Source organism: Ctenopharyngodon idella, chromosome 12 (genome assembly GCF_019924925.1).
Source record: "Ctenopharyngodon idella isolate HZGC_01 chromosome 12, HZGC01, whole genome shotgun sequence".
NCBI lineage: Eukaryota > Metazoa > Chordata > Actinopteri > Cypriniformes > Xenocyprididae > Ctenopharyngodon > Ctenopharyngodon idella.
The window spans coordinates 21189620-21209741 of NC_067231.1; the positions used below are offsets into that span (position 1 = coordinate 21189620).

At 37.2% G+C, this 20122-nt stretch overlaps 1 protein-coding gene across 1 annotated transcript in view; it reads right to left on the minus strand.

The window, feature by feature from the left end:
• Window positions 1-12960: 12960 nt before the first annotated feature.
• grin2cb (glutamate receptor, ionotropic, N-methyl D-aspartate 2Cb) overlaps window positions 12961-20122 on the minus strand; it is a 47927-nt gene continuing 40765 nt past the window's right edge. Inside the window, exons 10-13 of the mRNA XM_051915468.1 lie at window positions 19241-19401; window positions 18643-18830; window positions 17894-18126; window positions 12961-17480 (exon numbers count right to left, since the gene is read on the minus strand). Coding sequence (XP_051771428.1) covers window positions 16101-17480; window positions 17894-18126; window positions 18643-18830; window positions 19241-19401 — 1962 coding nt within the window. The 3' untranslated portion in view covers window positions 12961-16100. The remainder of the gene's footprint in view (window positions 17481-17893; window positions 18127-18642; window positions 18831-19240; window positions 19402-20122) is intronic.

Below are 20122 nucleotides of genomic sequence, written 5' to 3' on the forward strand. Positions count from 1 at the left end.
TATTTGGAGCGATATAAAAGCATTGTGTGAGGAAACTTTCATTGAATGGAAAAGAGAAGTTTGGACAATAAATATAACCCCTTTTGTGTCCCATGGAGGATGGAAAGTCATGGGATTTGAAGGACATGGCTGAGTATATCATTTGTGAGTGAACCATTCCTTTAAGATCAATTCGCCTCAGAGGGGCATTCGTTCACAGCAGAGTTACATCTACACTGATGTGGCATCATTTACTTTAATCTCTTTCGCTGCAGTCTCCTTCAGGTTAGACTAGAGGTTAGCAGTCTAGTGGACTCTTAGTCCTTGTCCGTCTCTGTCATTCACAGTGCTTCCACCGTCTTGTTCTCTGTCCTCTCATGTCAAATTCGAAAATTGATTGCCGTCTGATGTTTTCACATTTAATTAGTTTCTGTGTGACACTACCATGTCCACTACACATTGCCCTCCGCACAACGATGGCAAAGGAGAGACGCAGAGCTGCCGCAGGACGGGCACCTCAAATTCTTCATAAATATTATAATAGACCCCTGCATCTACAGTCTGCTGTCTGTCTGTCAGGTGACACAGTCATTTCAGCCTATTTAGATAGTCTGTGTGTGACTGGCATAGCAGTTCAGAAGTCCAGCATGAACATCACAGTTCATTTCCACCCTCTGAGTAACTAGGTTATACAGGGGTGTTCAGGTGCTAAAACTAATTTTGCCTTTCATCCTGAAATGGTGAATGTTTGTGGTGTACCTCAACATCCCAATATTTTGTTTTTGTAGTTCATTTTGGCTCAGTGGAGCTGGATTCATTAAAATAACTAGGTTTTATGTCTCGGGGTTCATTTTTGATGTTGTTGCCACATTAAAACTGTCTTGGAAACATTTTATTCTTTTATACATTTTTCATGCCTACATCGTTTATCTTTAGCTACTTTTCAAATGTCTTTTATGTATAGATTTTAATGTTTTACCCTTGTCAAATATTTAAATTCAAATATATTAATTATTTACAAATATTAAAAAATATGACATTGTTTACTATTGCAAATATATTTCAAAATTTATATTTTTAAACATTGTTAATTTAAGCAAAGTATAAATGAATCTTTGCAGAGTGAATTTTTTTTAGAAATTAAGATTCTCCATTATTTGTTAACAAATTTGCCAATAATAAAGTTTTTTTTTAATGTTAGTGTATATGGTTATCAAGGAGACAACAATGTCAGCGAAGAGCTTGAGATGAAACACAAGACGTGAATTGTGAAGAAAACAGAGAAAGAAAAATCAAGGTAACTATCAGTTTTTATCAATATTTTTTATTATGTGTTATTTTCAGTGAAGCTGTCATTTTGTTAAAATTGAACAAAAATGTGAAATTAACTAAGAAATTAGTTAGGAAGTAGTAAGATGGTAAGATAGAGGTGCCAGACATTTCCAATGTTAAAATGTCATTTCAACTACATAATAAACACTTAAAAATACAAAAAAGAATGGCAGAAAATTTCCTGTGATGTTTGTAAAGCACAGTTGAACAAATTAAACCAGCTAGTGAGAGTGTGAAAAGAGTATTTTCAGTGAGTCCACAAGGCCAAAAGAGCCCATGGTTGAAGAAACACCCTGCTATTGTTCTTAATGGTCACCGTTTCAATCTCAGCATTTCTGCCCTTTTGACAGTACAGATCTAATACATTTATTGTTACACCATTAGCACTCACTATGTGGCTATCTCCCTTGGCGGCTGGGAAAAGGCTCAGTATGATTTGTCTTGATGTTCAAAGACACTAAGTAAAGCAAGCTCCTTTTAAAAAGATAGATGGCAGAGGGCAAAGCCAAAAATGCAAAATGAGCTCAGTCAGAATCCAGCCTTCCTTTGACAAGCTCAACAAAACTGAAAGAAAAAAAATACTATTTTAGTTGCTGAAGGCTTAGAACGTGTCATTTCACCCACCATAGCTCGGGTAAAACACTAATTTATCGCAGTCTAATCTTTTATCTGTCAGGGTAAGAGGTTTTCACATAAAAAAAAAATTATGCTTTGCATTACATTGCATTAATTGAAAGCCCACACTAATCCTCCGTTCTCAGCAACAAGTTTAAGTAATAAATCTATTCTGTTCATAATGTAATGGCTCATTATTTTTGCAAGTAACTGAATAAATGAATATCAAGCAAGACGCTCTTGGTCCTCCAGCACAATTAGGCATAATACGCTATCCATTTATAAGAGGACGATTGACTTCTCCTTAGTTAATTCCTAGTGGCTATTTACTAAACTGCTTATATCAGTCATGCTGCACTGTATTAGTCTACAAAGCGCATAAAGCTGTCAGAAATAACTGATTACATGCAGTTGTCATCAATTTAAAGTTATCTTTCCCAATTAGACAGTTAAGACACAGAAAGGTTATTGTCGTTGTAGGCTAAACCGTGCTTTTAACCCCAGGTAGAGAAATTTACGTGTAATTTAAAAGCAGGCGTAACAATGTTAAAGTCTCAGGGAAGAAGGAGGCAGGAACTGGCGAACTTTAAACTTAACAAAACAAAACAACAGCATAAAGTCCAGGCTTGGTCCTCTATCTTCTTTCACTGTTGTCATTCCTCCTTTTATCCTTCCGGAGCTTATCCGTGGGACTCGAGACCAGTACGGCGTGCAGGTGACGCTCATTAACACTCACGCCACCGGCCTCGCTTCATTCTCACGGCTCTCGGCCCCACCCTGCTTGTCACAGCGGGGTTATGCTGCTTTCCAGACGAGGGTGGATGTCCCACTTCAGACCTCAGTGAGTTCCAGGCAATCAGACATCACGTTCACATGTTGACTGCACATGATGTCGCCAATACACAACAAGAGCATATTGTGTTTTTTTGTCAATTTTGGCAAAAACTAAATAAAAACAACATAAAATTACTTTGAAAACAGCTGACAAAAAACAAAAAAGAAGGTATCATTACATAAACTTAATGTCTAATGTTAAAGTTTGTTTTTACGTTTATGCTCAATGGAAGCAGGACTTGCTGACATATTCGAAGTGATGTCAAATGACGTGTCTCGCTGAGTTGATCCCCAGGTTGAATGTCTGACTTTGAGTGGCATTCCAGACATTATTTCCAAGAATGAAAAAAAATCTAAATTCCGAGCTGTCTGGAATGCAGCATTAACACCACTTTTTACCTGGGGTTATGAAACCACAACGCTATCTCACAACCAATTTGTACGTATTTTACGAGGTTATTTTACAACCTCACTTGTACGAATTCATACGATTTGTCTAAACCCCAGTGACGGGTAGGTTTAGGGGCAAGGTTAGGGGTAGGTCATTCGTACGAATTCATACGAATTTGGCAATGAATTTGTATGAGTGAGGATGTTCTAACAGGGGCTGTTCATATTCTCATACTTGGAATTATGCGTTTCATGTCAACAGTATCAACAGCGAAATGAATCTGCAGCAGTCAGGTACACAAACTCTAAGTTGTTTACGCTCATTATTATTGTAATGTTATGTGTTTTGAGACGAAGTAGTTTAATGCAGAAGCTTTGCCGAGAGCAGCACTGTGTGTGTGCGTTCAGTGTTTTGGAGGAGGCGTGGCTTTGGACGGCGATTTGCAGGGAGGGTGGGATTGTATGCTTTCAATGCTAGCAGGCTAATGTTAGCATTTCCTCGATCACGTACTGCACCTTTAAATTTTTCACTAAGTGGGCATGGCTGCACAGTTTCCTGATTTGCATAATTCATTTAGTGAATTGGGTGTAATTCCTTTAGACAATGTGTGCACATAAACAACAGCAGCAGTGGGCGTAATTTCCCTCAACATTCTCACTCTTCATTTCCCTTGCCTTGTAACTTGTAACTCTGGTCCAGTCTCAACTGACCACCTTTCTCTATTTGGGGACAGTATTTCTGATTGGGCCCAGATATACATTACCCAGGTCCTCTTTGGGAATGCCTCCTTGCCACAAATGCAATCTAATATTGTGTTGGGGGTGCTGCAATTTTCCTTGGGATATATATCCGTATGGCAGGAGCGAATGGATCTTAAGCTGCACAGTCTATTACATAGTGTATTAGGCCTGGCAAGAGCTCAGGCCATCAGAGCCTTGTGCACTTTATCACGATAATGAAAAATCTGCTGAGAGGCTTTGGACCGCACCTTGCTTTTTGTACATCTCCTGAATTTCCCAGAATGGGATAGCACATGGTCCATCCTGGACAGCCTGCATGCAGATCCAGGTGCATGAATTTGCTGTAAAACAATCTTAAAGTAATAATTTTATGTATTTTATGACTGTTATCACTAGGTTTTGATTTGTAACATTGAACTTGATTAGAAATGTCCTGGAAATCACATTTCAGATGTTTTTGTATCAGTTAAATTTTATTCTAGTCTATTAACAACAACAATATCAATTTATTATTATTATTAATAATAATAATAAGTAAATAATAGTGATGATGATGATGATAATAATAACACTTTACAATAAGGTTGTACAATAAGGTCATTTGTTAATGCATTAACTAACATGAACTAAATGAGCAATACTAAATTAATCTTTGTTAATGTTAATAAAAATAAACATTTTTGTTAGGTCATGTTAGCTCAAGTCCATTAAATAATATATCCAATAAATACAGATACACTTTTGATTTTAATAATGTAAATGTTGACATGAGAGTTATCTAAGATTAATAAATGCTTAAGAAGTATTTTTCATTGATAGGTACTAATATTAACAAATGGAACATTATTGTAAAATGTTACCACAAGACATATTTTTATTATTATTAGTATTATTATTATTTTGATGTTGTTGTTAATAATATTAGTATATGATTGCTAATGTCTTATATTTTATAGTATGCCTTAAGTTAGGCTTAAGTAAAACAATGCATTTGTTGACTGAAGCCTCCATTTCTCTTTGCAAAAACAGATAATATCTGTATCAGTAAACCAACACTTGTTGAGCTTGCTGAGATTTTGCAGCTCATGTTACTTCCAAACTACTTGCAAGTATTTGCTTCAGGAGAATAAAGATTCCATTAATGCGCATATTTTTAAAAACTTGGGAGACAAGTGTTAATAGCCCTTTGTGCCTTTTAAGAGCGCTGAAATGAATTTAAACATTATTAAATGGACCTGCCTCAGGCTGTCAGTGTGCACACTTATATTCAGGACTGGGCTGCAGGGTCAAGCTGTTCTTGCATTTAAGATACAGTAGAAAACAGTGCTCTAATGATTATGAAACATAAAATAAGTTATTTTATTAAAATATCCAGAGCAAGGGAATATTATAATTGCATGCTCTTTATACTACTATGATACATGTGTTCATGTAGCTCAACCAAAGTATGATAGTAATGTTGCGGTCATGGATTTGATGATCCAATCACTGGGCAATCACTGACATACATTTGTATTGTGTGAGCCTACTTTAATCCACCTATCCCTACATGCATTTCTGTCAGTGATCAGGTGGAATTTTTTTTTCTCTCATGACCTGGGATTGTTCATCTACATTTAGTTCCACAGGGTTTTACAGCGCCGGAAAATGGGTCAGATTTGTGGAGCATGACTGGATCAAAATTGTTCCTGGACTCTATATTATCATTTATGACTATGCTGCAGGCAAACAGTGCAGGTTGGGCTGTCTCTGTGGCCATATACCTAATTATTCAGTCCATTCAGGAAAACAGTGAACTTATGTGTTATTAAGGCACTGAGAGGGCCAGACTTCTGTGCATTTGCTAGTCCACCTGAACTTAAAAATGTGGATATTTTATTGGCAAAGAAAGTGTCATCCTGAAATGGCCTTTTTCATTTCAGACAGAGTTGTACTGTTGCAGTGAAAAAAGTGATTTAATTAGAAAGAATTACACAGAATTCATTTCATGTCTATAATTGCTCTTTTTAAAAATTTAATGAGAAGAAGAGCAGTTGTGGAATCACAAAATAAATCAAATTCATTGATAACATCATAATTACTGTAACTATTGTAAAAAGTCTTAGACTGGAACACACTGACTCATACAGAAACACAAACAATGGGACAATGGCGAGAGTAATGTAACAGTTCTTAAACCCAATAGATGACTCACTACATTCACAGAGTTGAATTGTCTGTTTGCACAGACTGATTTTATAAAACTGAAGAAGAGAAATGAGACATTAAAAGAGAGAGAAAGTGATTAATTGAGCAGATATGAAAAAGTAACAAAGTGAAATAGTGAATGAAATTGGGTGAGTGAGAAAGAGGGAGTTAGGGACTGAAAAACGGCTGCTCTGTGTGTATTTTCTGTTCGCCTCCACCTCGCCTTTCCAACTCTCAGCTGAACGCTAATCAAAGGAAGTCTATCAATAGCCGGCCAAGATGAATGGAAGCCTCTGTAGTCCACGTCAACACAAAGAGCAAGTGAATGGGTAATAATTAAAACAGAAACATAGATCGAGCCAACTTGAAACACACAGACTGGTGCTGCAGGACAAATGTTTTCATTAACCTTACAGAAATACCATATTAACCCTGATGTACTACAGAGTGAAGATGAAACCCAATTTGCACCATCCAAAATATGTTGACTTATATTGGGTTTCTTAGTACCTGAGGGGCTGTTTACATGACCCCTCGGTTTCACAGATAAGGCTTAAGCTAGTCCCGCATGTTTGAGCTGTTTTAACTGAACACAAATTGTTAAAAACGGATTTCAAAGTGCAAGTTTTTTAAAAACGATACCGTTATTTTCTCTACAAAAACTACAAAAATGTGAATTTGTGAAAACGGTGACGTCATGCGCATGCGTATTACGTGTTCAGTCTATAGGCACGTAGTTTTTCTTTTATTTTTCTTTACAAAGTGACATCACCAACTACTGGCCTGGCATGCATAACAGCGTTTTTAATTGTTTTCGCGGATCCGTGTAAACGGGGATCGTTTTGACAACATTGTCATCTGTACGTGAAAAACTAAAACTTTTCCGGTTTTAGTACATCATTGTCGTGTAAACGTACCCTTAGTGCCACAACATACACTGGGATTCAAAGTCTGAGACCATATAGAAAATCTGGGATTTCAAAATTTAATAAAGAAACTAAAATCTTTAGAATTTAAAAATTTAACAAAGAAATTCTGTGAGAAATAATGCAATTCATTTCATTTATTTTTTATTTATTTTTTTATGCTGATAATTTGTAATGAAACATTTTTTTAAAAGTAGAAAAATGCAATATAGAAGCATTTTTCCTATAGTGGTCTGAGAATTTTAGACCCTCACTCTATAGCAGTGGTCTTACTATTTTTTTCATGAGAGCCACACTGATAGGACAAAGTCAATAGGAGAGCCACTTTTACCACGAAGTATCAAAAGTTACATCCAGTACATGAAAAAATACTAGGCCTATAGTAATTTATATAGTAAATACTATAGTGTTTTTGAACCATACTATAGTAAACTGTAGTATACTGTATATTATAGTATTTACAACACTTTGTTAATGAATGCTACAGCATACTGTAGTATTAACTATTGTGAACTGATAAACTGTAATAAATACTGTAGTGTACTTTAGTTTTTACTACAGTAAACTGTAGTGTATTGTAGTATAATATACCCAATAGTTGTAGAAAACTTAGTACAGTATTGGGTAAAGTAATTTGTTTATATTACTATAGTTGTTATATTACCACAGAAACTATAGAATTACCACAACAAATTAAATCAAGTACTTTACAATAGTATGGTTAAAAAACACTATAGTATTTACTATAAATTACTATAGTATTTTATCATGTTCATAAATAAAGTGTTCATGGATGAGATTTTTTTCATATTTTCTAGACTATTTTAAGTCGTAAAGTGACCAGGATATGTGAAAAAAATGTAGTGCATGTATTTGTGGGCAGCCGGTCTCTCTGAGGATGTGTGGAGCCCTAGCTCTAAAGCGCCCCACAAATTTCCAGTGTAAATTTGTGGTGAAAAATGGAACTGCAGCACGCTCTCATAGAGAGCCATTGGGGCAGATTTCTGGCTGCCCCGCTCATTTTCACGTTAGGTCATATCACCGTATTATTTGCCATGCGAGCCACAAATTAAAGCTTGGCGAGTCGCAAGAGGCTCACGAGCCGCGCAATAAGTAACACGGCTCTATAGAGTGGTGCAGGGATGACATCAAAACTCGGAAGACTAATTCGCCATTGGTTCCCTCAAGATTTTCCTATGGGGTTTTATAATGTGGTTTTTGATTTATGAGAAAAATAAGGCCTGTGTTAAACATAACTTGATGATACTTGACATTTTGTTCTACAAAGTAAATGACACACACCCATACCAAAAACTAGAATTTCGAAGCAGTAATGTTTATTTTTGAAAGCGTATGTTTCTAATAAGTATCTATATAAGACAGTTGGGGGTGTGAATGTGTGCAGTTTACGTTGTAGAACAAAACGTCAAAGTATTGTCAAGTTATGTTTACCGTATAGTCTTTATTTTACTCATAAATTGAAAAATCCCATAAGAAAATCTTGAAGGAACAAGTGGCGAATTAGTCTTCCAGAATCTGACATCATCCCTGCACCACTCTATTTACCCAGCATGCTTCCTTCTACTAATGGAACAGATCAGATTACACACAATGTCAAACATTAATCCAATGGAACAGAATATGAATATAAGTTACTGGGGCCAACAGGTGTCATATGAGTCCAGTCCCCATGGTCTACTAATTTATTAAGCAGAGTGAAATATCTCTGAAGCGGGACATCTTTGGGCGATTTTATGCACCATAGATTCAATTAAGTGCTCATTCGAGACCTAGTTCATTAGAAACATCATCCTGACCAGCTGATAAGATGGGACAGCAGAAACCCATTTCTATGCTTTGAATAATAAATTGAATTTATTTTACAGGAACTGCATGTGTTTCTTAGTGGTTGACCAACTCTTTCATCAGACTACAAGATGATAATTCTTGACAAATTACAGCATTAGAATGTCATGTATTTTCATGTAAACAAATGTAAACAAATCCTTTGTAATATCTTGCATTCAGCATCACATTTCAGTGTGAAAACTTGACTTCAATTGCTCTAAATCTATAGTCAGAGACAGTTACTATACACACATACTGTATATGTTAGTAAAAAAAAAATTCCCTGCTTATAGCTTGGACTTTGTAATAGCACTATATTTTTTGTCCTGAGCGTAATATAAGTGTTAAGATTGAATGCAGATGCTATGGTGAGGAAATTACCCTACATATTAATATGACTCCTTCAGGCCACATACATCAGGTACAACAGGACATTATATGATCCTAATTTAAAAAAAATATAGCAAAATCCATTACAGCCTTCTGTTATCAGAGAGATGGATATGTATGGACCAAGGGTTATACTGCTTTTGTTCTGTCAAGGACATGGATAACCTGCCTTGATTTCATAGATAATTTCTACAATAGGCGGTGCTGGACACTATAATGGATCCAGCCTCTAAAACTGATTTCCTTTAGGACAGCCGAGTCGTCTCTGTGACTCTAGAAATTAAGACCCTCTCAATAGATGTGCTGTGGGTTTCTTGTTTCCACTCCTAGTGTCTCACATATTATTTAGTATTTCAGTCACTCATTCCTTCTTCTAGCCACAAGGTTTAAATTAAGTGTGAAAGAAATGCATCCTCATATTAGACAGGGCTGTCTGCAGTTTCTTTTTCTTTTTTTAAAGGGATATTGATGTCAAAGTGACATCATCATTTGTATTGTAAATGAATGGAGGAGGAAGATTACAAGCGAATAATGATTGAAATTTAGGTCGGATCATAATACAATATAGTATGGCTTCATAAGTCTTGGGAAATAATGTATTAACTCTTTCCCTGGCAGCAGTTTCATTTAAAAGGAACATTTTAAACAGAAAGCTGAGAAAATAGCGATTTTTTTCTTTTCTTTTTTTTTTTTTCAAAGACTTCTTCTGGATCAGATTCAGAACGATCAAAATGTATTTTAGGCAGTTTTGATCTATATTCTGTTACATTCACTTCTATTGATTGTTTCTACTTATTCTACGCTTCTTTTTGGATCTGGAGATTCTGTACTACTTCAGAAGTTGCATAATAGTATGAAGCTTTTTTTAATTTTTTCAGCCATAGAATAAGACAATTTAAAAGATAATTGCGACTTTTTACCTCACAATTCTGCCTTTTTACCCTCACAACTGTGAGTTTACATCTCGCAATTATGACCTTTTTTCCTCAGAATTGTGAGATATAAACTCGCCGTTCTGACTTTTTTCTCACTATTGCGAGTTTATATATCGCGATTCTGACTTTTCTGACTTTTTTCTTGCAATTCTGACTTCTTTTCTCAGAATTGTGAGATAAACTCGCACCTGCAGTTATAGTCTAATTCTGAAGAAAAAAGGACTGACTTCTCAGAATTGCAAGTTTATATCATAGTTCTGACTTTATAACTCGCAATTGCGACTTTATATCTCACAATTCTAAATTTATAAATTGCAATTGCGACTTTATATCACGTAATTCTGAGAAAAAAAAATCTGAATTGCAAGATGTAAACTCACGATTGCGAGAAAGTCAGAATTGTGAGATAAAAGTCGTATATATATATATATATATATATATATATATATTTTTTTTTTTTTTTTTATTCAGTGGCGGAAACAAGCTTCCATACAATAGCGCCCTCTACTATATAACAGTGAAAATATGGATTGCCGGAATGGCGGGGTGGTGCCAGGATATTTTACAATATTTCTCATTTGTTTCAGTGAGGAAAGAAAGTCACATGAGGTTTGGAATGGCACAAAGGTGAGTAAATGTGTTTGCTGCTTAAAGAAAGGCTTTTATTGTAAACTCGGTTGGTGGTTCAAACTCAAGCCCTTCTTAATTAGAAATGAATATGTATCCAAGTGCTCACTGGCAAGCTGCTAAAGTGTAGTCTCACTCATACCGTGGGCCTATGGCATGGCAACCTAGGGGATGTTAATTTGCTGCCATGTTATGAGCCATGGCCAACTGCTGGGACTGTCACCTTGGAAGGACAAAATGAACAATGATAAACAATGCAGGATTTATTCAGGCCGGGTTTACTTTAACCTTTTGACAGGAATACACACTGACATTTGTCTGTCATAATTAGAGACAGAATGTTTTTTCCCCATTTTGCTTCATACTGAGATAACTGAGATACTATTTTAATGCAAAATATATTTATATATTTTTTTACAATGTAACAAGTAGAATGTTAAGTTATCAGAAATATAAGTCTTTATTTGTGAAATGTCTTATTTCTTACTTGGAACAAATTATGTCAACCCAATGCAAATCGCTTGAGTAAACTACTACTTTTTTTTTTTTTGCATATTTAAATTATATTTACATATTGTAATGTGTTATCTGTGTTTGTTTCTGTTTGTGGTGGGTTTGTCATGTATTTTAGTTCAGTTTCCTGTTTCAGTTTGTTTCTGTGGTTTCTCATTGATTGATTATCACACACACCTGTTTTTCATTTTGATGATTAATTTTTGATTTGTGTTATTTTGGGGGCTGTTTACACGACACCATTTTCAACTAAAAACTGAAAACATGCCATCTACTGGCATGAATAATACAGCGTTTGTAGTCGTTTTTGCGGATCCGTGCGAACAGGGATTATTTTGTCATCTACACAAAAACCGCAAAGAAAAAACGTTTCCGTTTTTAGTACATGGTTGTAGTGTAAAATGCACCCTCAAACCCTAAATTTGTTCTGTTCTTGGTCCATTTTTATCTATGATGGTTGTTCTGTTCCTGTTGCAAGTGATTCTTGAGTGTTTTTGTCATTAAACAGCAAACTTTTCATCCTTTGTTTCAACCAATGCTGACCAATATAAAACAGTATTTTTTTTTTAAACAATAAAAAAAAAAAAAAAAAAGTGTTGCTGTCATGAGTAAGTTTTAAGGGAAAAAATTAAAAAAGTTTCCATGTCCGGAGGCAAATATTTGTTTTTGTTTTTTTTATAATATACATATTTAAATCATAAACATGTATAATTTAATTATGTAAAGTATTTTTAAACAGTAGTTTTCTAAACAACATTGTAACAAAAAAATAATTTGTTGCATTAAAAAAAATTTAACAAACAGCAAAAAACATTAATTTTGAGTGTACAATGCTGCTATCATCAGTAAAATCTATGAAGTTTAGAAGGAAAATGAAAAAAGTTTCAGACTTTGCTGTTCATCCATATGTTCAATTCCATGTCCGGAGGCAAAAACACAAGTATATCCATTTCTCTACATCCTATATTGCTTCATTCTCTGCTGCCCATACAACCGATGATCTATTGCTTATATATGGCCCTAGTCAAGCCGTTCCTGACACAAGGTGAAATTGGTCTTCGCCAACACATTTTGAACTCCATCTAAAGATAGAACCTCTGGCAATTTCAGAATGGTTGCAAACAGTAGAACTGAAATATCATTTTACAGTTTTCACCACTATCAACATTCTCATTTTAAACCATCCATATATTGTTCAGGCCATAACATACTTTAGTTAAATCTAAAACTTTCTATTTTTCTGTGATGTTATATTATCTCAAAGTGTCTGTCCTTTAAGATCAGCCACAGCCTGTCTAATTACGGAGAGACAAAGATAACCAGCCTCCAATGACAAGAACATCCCTTTATTATCTCAGAGCTGTCATGAGAAACGCCGCACCATGAACGCTTTTAAATAATTAGACAGTAGCACGTTCCTTTGATTCAACAGAGCCGTCTCAAAAGGGGTGGTTAACCAAAGATAATAACCCCACAACCTCTCCGGTGAGCTCAGGCTGAAGGCTCGGCAGGATTGGGGTGAAGTCAGCGAATTGGGTCAGTTAGAAATGAACGTTTATGACCCACTGTCGTATCATGAGATCCCTTTGAGCAGAGACGAGAGCTAGAACAGATGATAAAGTACAAAGGTTGGGAACTATTAATTCACACAGCACAGGGTTCCTTTAATTAAAACAGTGAGCACTAGGTCTCTCCATGAGTATGATATGACAGTCAGAACATAAAACATTTGTAGAGCTAGACCCAATGGACAGATGTAAACTTTTACAAAACAGCGACATAACAATCAACCAGTTAAAAAAAAAACCTATTGATTATACTATTGGAACCCACTTCCAAGTAGTGATTAAAATTAATAACAATGTATTTTTTGAATAATTCTTTTTAATGTGCAACGCTTAGTTACAGCTTTAATTATAGATTTGATAGATTAGGACAGACCCTGGATTCCTGATATCACTGCTACTCTTCGATGAGATAAAACACACAGAACAGCATAGTACATGTAATACTCATATAGGTTAATTAACATTGTGCTAGCAACTTGATAAAAATCACCTCATTTGATTTGGATAAGCTCAGTGCAGACAATGTACTTGTGATTGTGTGGTAACCTAAATTAACTTACATCATTCATGTTGTAACCACATTCAATACCGTACCGATAGGTTTGCAACAGAACACAGAGTATAAAAAGGTATATATATTTTCAGTTGTTCATTGTTGTTTGCGGGCAGTGAGTTATTCTCGTTTATTAGCTTGTTCAGTTGTTAATTGATGGAATTTCAGACTGCCAGCCTCTCTGTGGTGTCTTTCTCCATCGCCTTTCCCCTCTCCCGCCAGGCTGTGAAGCCCTTGGCTCAAGGTGACCAGCAGCATCTGGGACAATTTGCAGCCCTGAAATGATGCTTCAGAGAAATGCAATGATATGAAGGCGTGACAGTGGAGATGTGAGTAATTGTTTTATTGTGAGCATGTCTGTAAATGCGTGCATTTCCTTTCCTCTTTCTGTCTAGTCCTTTCCATTTCTCTTTCTTTCTATAATGGCTCTGTGACAATACACTGTAAAGAAAATACTATTTCATTCTTTCTACTTTGAAATTTCATGTTTATTTCAATGTTTCTTTGTAATTATTTGTGAAATTTACTAGCAGTTTCTGAGTGCAAGTTGTTTCTACACCATTTTTTTTTTTTTTATCAGTGTTAAGTCTAATATAAAATTGTAAAAACATCGCTCTTTTTACCACTTGAGTGGAAATACATGCCTTGGGCGATTCCGAGGGGGCTGAATTCTAAGCAAATCTTTAAAATGATCAGACAGATTCAAATGAACACGTGAATTATTAATGTTTCGAAAACACACGTCTGCCTCGTCATTCCATTGCATCTTTCTCAAAGCTGGATGAGACTAGGCCCCCTTGACTTTTAAATGCATTTCATTTTTCACCACAGCTACCTGTGGCGTTGATATATTGCTGCTTATTTCTTCCAGAGGACGATCCCCAGCCTCCCTTGATGTTTTTATATGCATGTATTGAATCATTTATCAACTCACAAGATCATTCAATAATACGCTTTTCAGGAACACAAAGAAATAAGACTTTGCTGGGATGATGATGATGATGATGATGGCTTTAGCCTGCCTCTCCTCTTGCTTGTTTTTTTTTTTATGAAAATGAAATGTGTGTCGTTCTGCAGCAGGCCTGTTTTTTGATGTCAGTCACGGAACTGGGAGAAACATTATGAAAAAAGTACAATTATCCTGTGGTACATAAATCTATCTGTTCACGCTCGCGGTATTGAAGATTAAATCACTGCTGCCGTGCTATGAACTGTAATATGGCAATAACAAAGAAAGGCTCGTGATGAAAAAATGTAAAGTTTCTCGATGTTTAGATTCTGAAATGCTCCTCACTCAGCGCTTGAAAAGAGGGCTCCTTATCGGGAGATAACAAAAGCCTTACAGCATAATTACCCCAGCCTAGGTCACCTTGGGCGTCGCGAGAACGCTGTACGGTGGAGACAGCCGACATAATGAAATCCTAGAGTAAAGGACACTTTTTGGTAACACGTCCTCCTGTATAATCACTCCACAGAGTTGCTTTAATGAGACACTCATGACAACCTCAAATGAGCCTCATGAGCTCATAAACATTCAGATATTGTAGCTTAAATCCCAAATGAAGGAAGTGTGGTTTCTCATTTCCTAGTTTCTCTTCTTTTCCATCCGTTGCACCATCCTTCTCTCGCTCTTTCACACTCTGGAGCATCACAAGTTTATTTTGAGGCACAGACAGATTTCCTCGTGGGTATGTGAGGTTCAGTATGCAGGTCAAACAGACTTGGTAGCAGTCATCCAATGGCAACAGCAAAACTCTACCCTAAACCTGATCTTATGGGTGTCAGCAGACATTTTTTTTTTTTTTGGACGTTTTTAAGGTAATGCTTCTTTCCGTCGTGTCGCAACTGCAAACAGCCAATCCCTGTTAAAAGCGGTCTAAAATATGCTGTGGCTCTGCATATAAAAGGCAGTGTTCAAAGAGTTATATCCGTCAGCCATCTAAAGAAGACAGCAGTTACAAAGGACTAACTGATGGTCCTTTGTAATTTATTAAAGTGTGAAGATCCTTGATGATGCTAATATTAGAGTACCATTCAATTTGCTCTTCTTCAAAAGCCCGCTCACAGCAGAGTGAGAGAGCGAGAGTGAGAGGAGATTGAACATTGAACAGAAAGGGAATGTTAGAGCCTGAAAAATCCACTTATATAGCCCTGCTGTTTAAAATAAAAAATATCGGACAATATGTCTTAAGTGTTTACAAAATTCAGTATCATAGAGAATTACATAGTGTATAATACCAAATGTACTTCAAAATGAACACTTCGTATAGTTTAGTGTCTCAGTTTGACTTCTCTACTACAACCTTTGAAGAAAAAATCTTTCGTCCAGTCCAATACATATAGCAATATATTGCATTTTGTGGACTAAAGAGATAAGAACGGCTAATCATTTACAGTTCTACATGTCCATTAATTCATTCATTCGAAATTTAGGATGGCATTTGATGGTTTCCTTAAATACGTCCCTTAATTATTACATTATTGCACTTTAAAAAAATAAATAAAAAATTAAATTAATTTTAAATAGATAAAACAAAAAAAAACAAATGAAACCCAAAAAACATGGTTTGTGTTTCTGCTCGTGTTAAAGGCGAAGTAATTTTATTGGTCAGTAGAAGCTTGTGGGCCAAATAGTTTATATTTGGCACATGGAAGGACAAGTTCACACCTCTGATTCCAAACTGGAAATTCTGCCCCATGTCATGGGCACAACAGGGCTGCTATGAACCACCCTGCTGCCTGGAACAGGCACTAGATGGTCATCCTGTAGGTGTGTGGGTGCCCTATACCCTCCATATACACTGTCACTAGGATGTCCCATACAGGGGAAGATGTTGCATAATTCAGCTGGTCCATATGACAGCGGGCTCTGGTAGACTGGCAGCTCTGGGTAGGAGTAGGGTCTATGCACCAAGCTGGACGCCCTCCTGACAGCTGCCATGTTGTGGAAAATCGCCTCCTTGTAGGTGGGAAGCCTGGTGGACTGGCTGTGTCTCAGCTTCTGACTTTTCCTAGTGTTTCGCCGGAAGGCGTGAAGGTAGGTGTGATCCATCGGTTGGGCGTAACACATGGTGTTCCTCACCCGTCCGTGTACGTCTACACAAGGGAACAGGTCAGGTATAGCTACTCGTGAGGAGGCTGCGGCACTGGGTCTGTCACCCGGGAACCGGACTCTGTCGGGGCCCCAAGTGGCTTTCAGGAACGACGGTCTGCGATGAAGCTTCCTTTTCCCTATTAACGGTATGTCATCGAATGCAGGGTCAAAGTGCGTTTTGACACAGGAATTACAAGCTGTGTCTGCCACTACGAAAGGATTTTCACCGAAGGACGAGGACAGATGGTTTTCAGCAAAACTGTTTGCTTCGGTATGACATGTTGATTGGTCTTTATAATCATGAAGCCCCCTGAGATCCATGGACTCCACCAAGAGATTTTGGGGTCTCTTTTTCCTCCTGACGGCATCTGAGAAATCATTGTGACAAGACTTGTGGTGTTCGGTGTAGATGTCTCTATATGGAACAAAAGAAGAACCAGGATGGGCCAAGTCGGGTGGAGGATCATGCATGGCTAGATGAGGTGTACTCAGACTGGATACAGGAAGCATACCGTCGTAGAGACCCCTGGTCCTGGCGGGAAGTGTGTAGCGAAGAGGAGTGGGCCGTGTTAAGACTCTGTGGTTTACCATCGGTGGTGGGCTAGTGGTTTTGGTGTGTTGCGTGAAAGGTGGAGTTATGGAACGCTGCATGTGAGGTATGTGGTTCTCCGTGATGTTAGTAAAATATGAGAAGTGACCAGGGACTTTTTCAGTTGTGGTCACCAGTGGAATACGTGCTGGGAGGCTGCCGCTGTGTCTGCTCCAGTTCTCAATGGTCTTGGTGGCGTTATCCAATGAGTTCTCCACTTTGGCTGAGGAGACAATGTCCTTGGCTGTCTGCAACATTTTCAGCATGTTGGCCTGGGCGTAATTGGCGGTGATATCTGGATTCTGTATGCTGGTAGATCTGCCAATGTCTTCAACGCCATTAAAGCAGCTGTATATGCCCTGAAATGTAAAGTGAATAGTGACTATGTATTCCTACAGAGAAATGTTATTATGTGAACGTTTCACTGGATTCATTCGTGTCACAGCAGTATTTTTCTCCATTATAATGATTAATGTACCAGATGATGTTTTTGTAAGAGACAAAAATCAGTTCATTGTTTTGTCAAAGTTTAATGTGCCTCCTTATGGTGAATTATTTGATTATTTTTACCAACTAATGTGCTTATAGTGGTTCATATTTTAAATTCATTTACCCAAATATCCCTTTTAGTAGCCTAAATACAACAGACCGTGCATTATGATTTGGGCTAGGTAAAAATATTTTACCAGTGTAAAATAATATGATACCTAGCCCTAATTATCTGAATCTAAAAAACTAAATATTGAAATGTAAATTAGAAAGGCAGTCTTACCCTGCTGATGGCCAGTAGAAAGTCTAAGTGATCAGACTTGTGTACAGAGTGCCTCAGTTTCCAGTAAAGTAGATGTTCCCAAGCAAAGACCAGCAGGCTGAGGCCCATGGCCACGAGCAACATGTAGAAAACACCTGCCATGTTGTCTATGTCTAGTTTAGAGCTCATGACCTCATTTTTCTCATTCTGACATATTCCAGACAGCCATACTGTTTCCAGTCTCTGTGTGTCCCCTGCATGAAAGGAAACAGGGTCAGGAACAATGCCAGAAACAGCGGCAGTCAAAGACCGCTCAACTATGACAGAAACAAGCGGATACTATAAGAACTACACATGTGCTCTTCTCCAAAATCTAGTAAGGTGCCAACCTAGACATAATTTTAAGGCATTATTTGTGATAAAGAAGGCTGTTCCGAAAAGTAGCTTCCTAGTTTGGGCAATATTGCATGTATCCTTCAGGGTTAAGCATACATTGTGACGAGCATGAAAAAAAAAAAAAATCAGTGGGGAAAAAATAAATGAATAAATGAAATGTAGGCAGCAAGGTAGCTTACTAGTTTGAGAACAGAGCCAGCATCTACTGTTCAGTGGAGGTTTTCTTATGCCTGTAGTTTGCACTGACATTTCATAACCTCTCAATTCTCAGCACATTGAGCTTTTTTTACAGTAAGAGGGGAATGTTATAGCTTCCATGCTGGGGTAGAGGATATTAAGTGTGGACCAGTACCGGTCACCCAAGTGCAATTTACCATCTCCCAGGAACTGGAGGAGAGCCAGGTCTATGGGGCGCTTCCAGCGGGAGTCCTTCTGCAGAGCAATGCCGTAGCCTGTGGTAGCAAACACCTTCCCACTACCAATGGTGACCAGCTTGCACCCCTCGTCCTTGCCAGCCATATAATTAAGAACTGCTGCATCATATATGAAGGCATCCAACTTCCTACACAGAGGACAGAAATGAGCCCAAGGCAAATGGCTTAGTAATTACACGTAATTATGTCAAGTAAATAATTAGCTCTTGTTGATTTATACTCCCTTTTTCCTTGACAAATGGTGGACGATACATTATTTATGCTTGACTGTTACCCACCAGTGTTTCAGTGACCCTTAGATCTAACAAAATTGCTTCTAAATGATGCATATAATGACCAATGGAGTAAATCTCATTACAGATTATTAACCAAACATCTCACTAACAGAAAAGTACCATGTTTTTGGACATGTACTATGGTAGTTCCATGAAATTCTTGAAAATATCATGTAAATGGTACTACCATCGTACCTTTTTGTTAGTGTTCAAAGCTCTTCCACATAACCACACACACATAAAATGTTATTGCTAAAGCACACCCTGTCTTAAGGCTGTTGAGAGCTTCTTCCACTCCCTTCTGGTTGTATTTTATCATGTGGGTGTGCATGTCGGGGTAATTGCTTCGAATGTTCCTCTCGGTGCTGCCGTTTGGGACTGTCCCGAAGCGAAAAGGAGGATAATGTTCCTGGGGTTTTTGAAACTGAAACAAAAAGAAATAAATGACATTTCAGTTGTTTAGCTGAGGCAGGTTGCGTCTTAACCTTAAGAGTGTAGATCAACACAGATTACATGGACTTTACACAGAAAAGCCCGGGTAGTAGTGACCTTGGAAAAGAAAATCGAAGTACTGTTTTTTTATTTTGACCATATTAGTGACCATATTAGATCAACTGTCTTCAACTGGGGATCCGCAACCCTTAGGCCAAGTAATGTTTGATCATAGATAATTTTTTGTAAAAAAATTAAACAAAGTCAAAGTCAAAGTCAAATGCTATGCACCCTAAAAATGAAAGCAAGAGCACCCTCAGTTGATACTGTAATAATAACATATTGGCATATGCAAACGCTCGAGTGCGTATTTGTGTTTGCGCTCTGGAGAACGTCAAATATTTCTATTTACAACGTGTTTTGCAGCGGTGACAAATGGAGCCAATCACAGACATGTTTGTTGATCTCTTGAATGCAATGGCCAATCAGAGGTGTTTTACTTAGTTAGAATCCACTCACCGCTTAAAACACCAAAGCTTTTGTTCAGTGCTGAGTTCTGCACTCTTGTGAACTGAGTGACACCTTTTTAGTGATTATAAAGAAAGCGCTCTTTGGGTGCTTTCGAGGCTATATAATCCATTGAATAAGTTTTGTTTTTCATGCTGCTAAGAGGACCGACGGCCAATTCGGAGCTGACATCTACATATAAATGC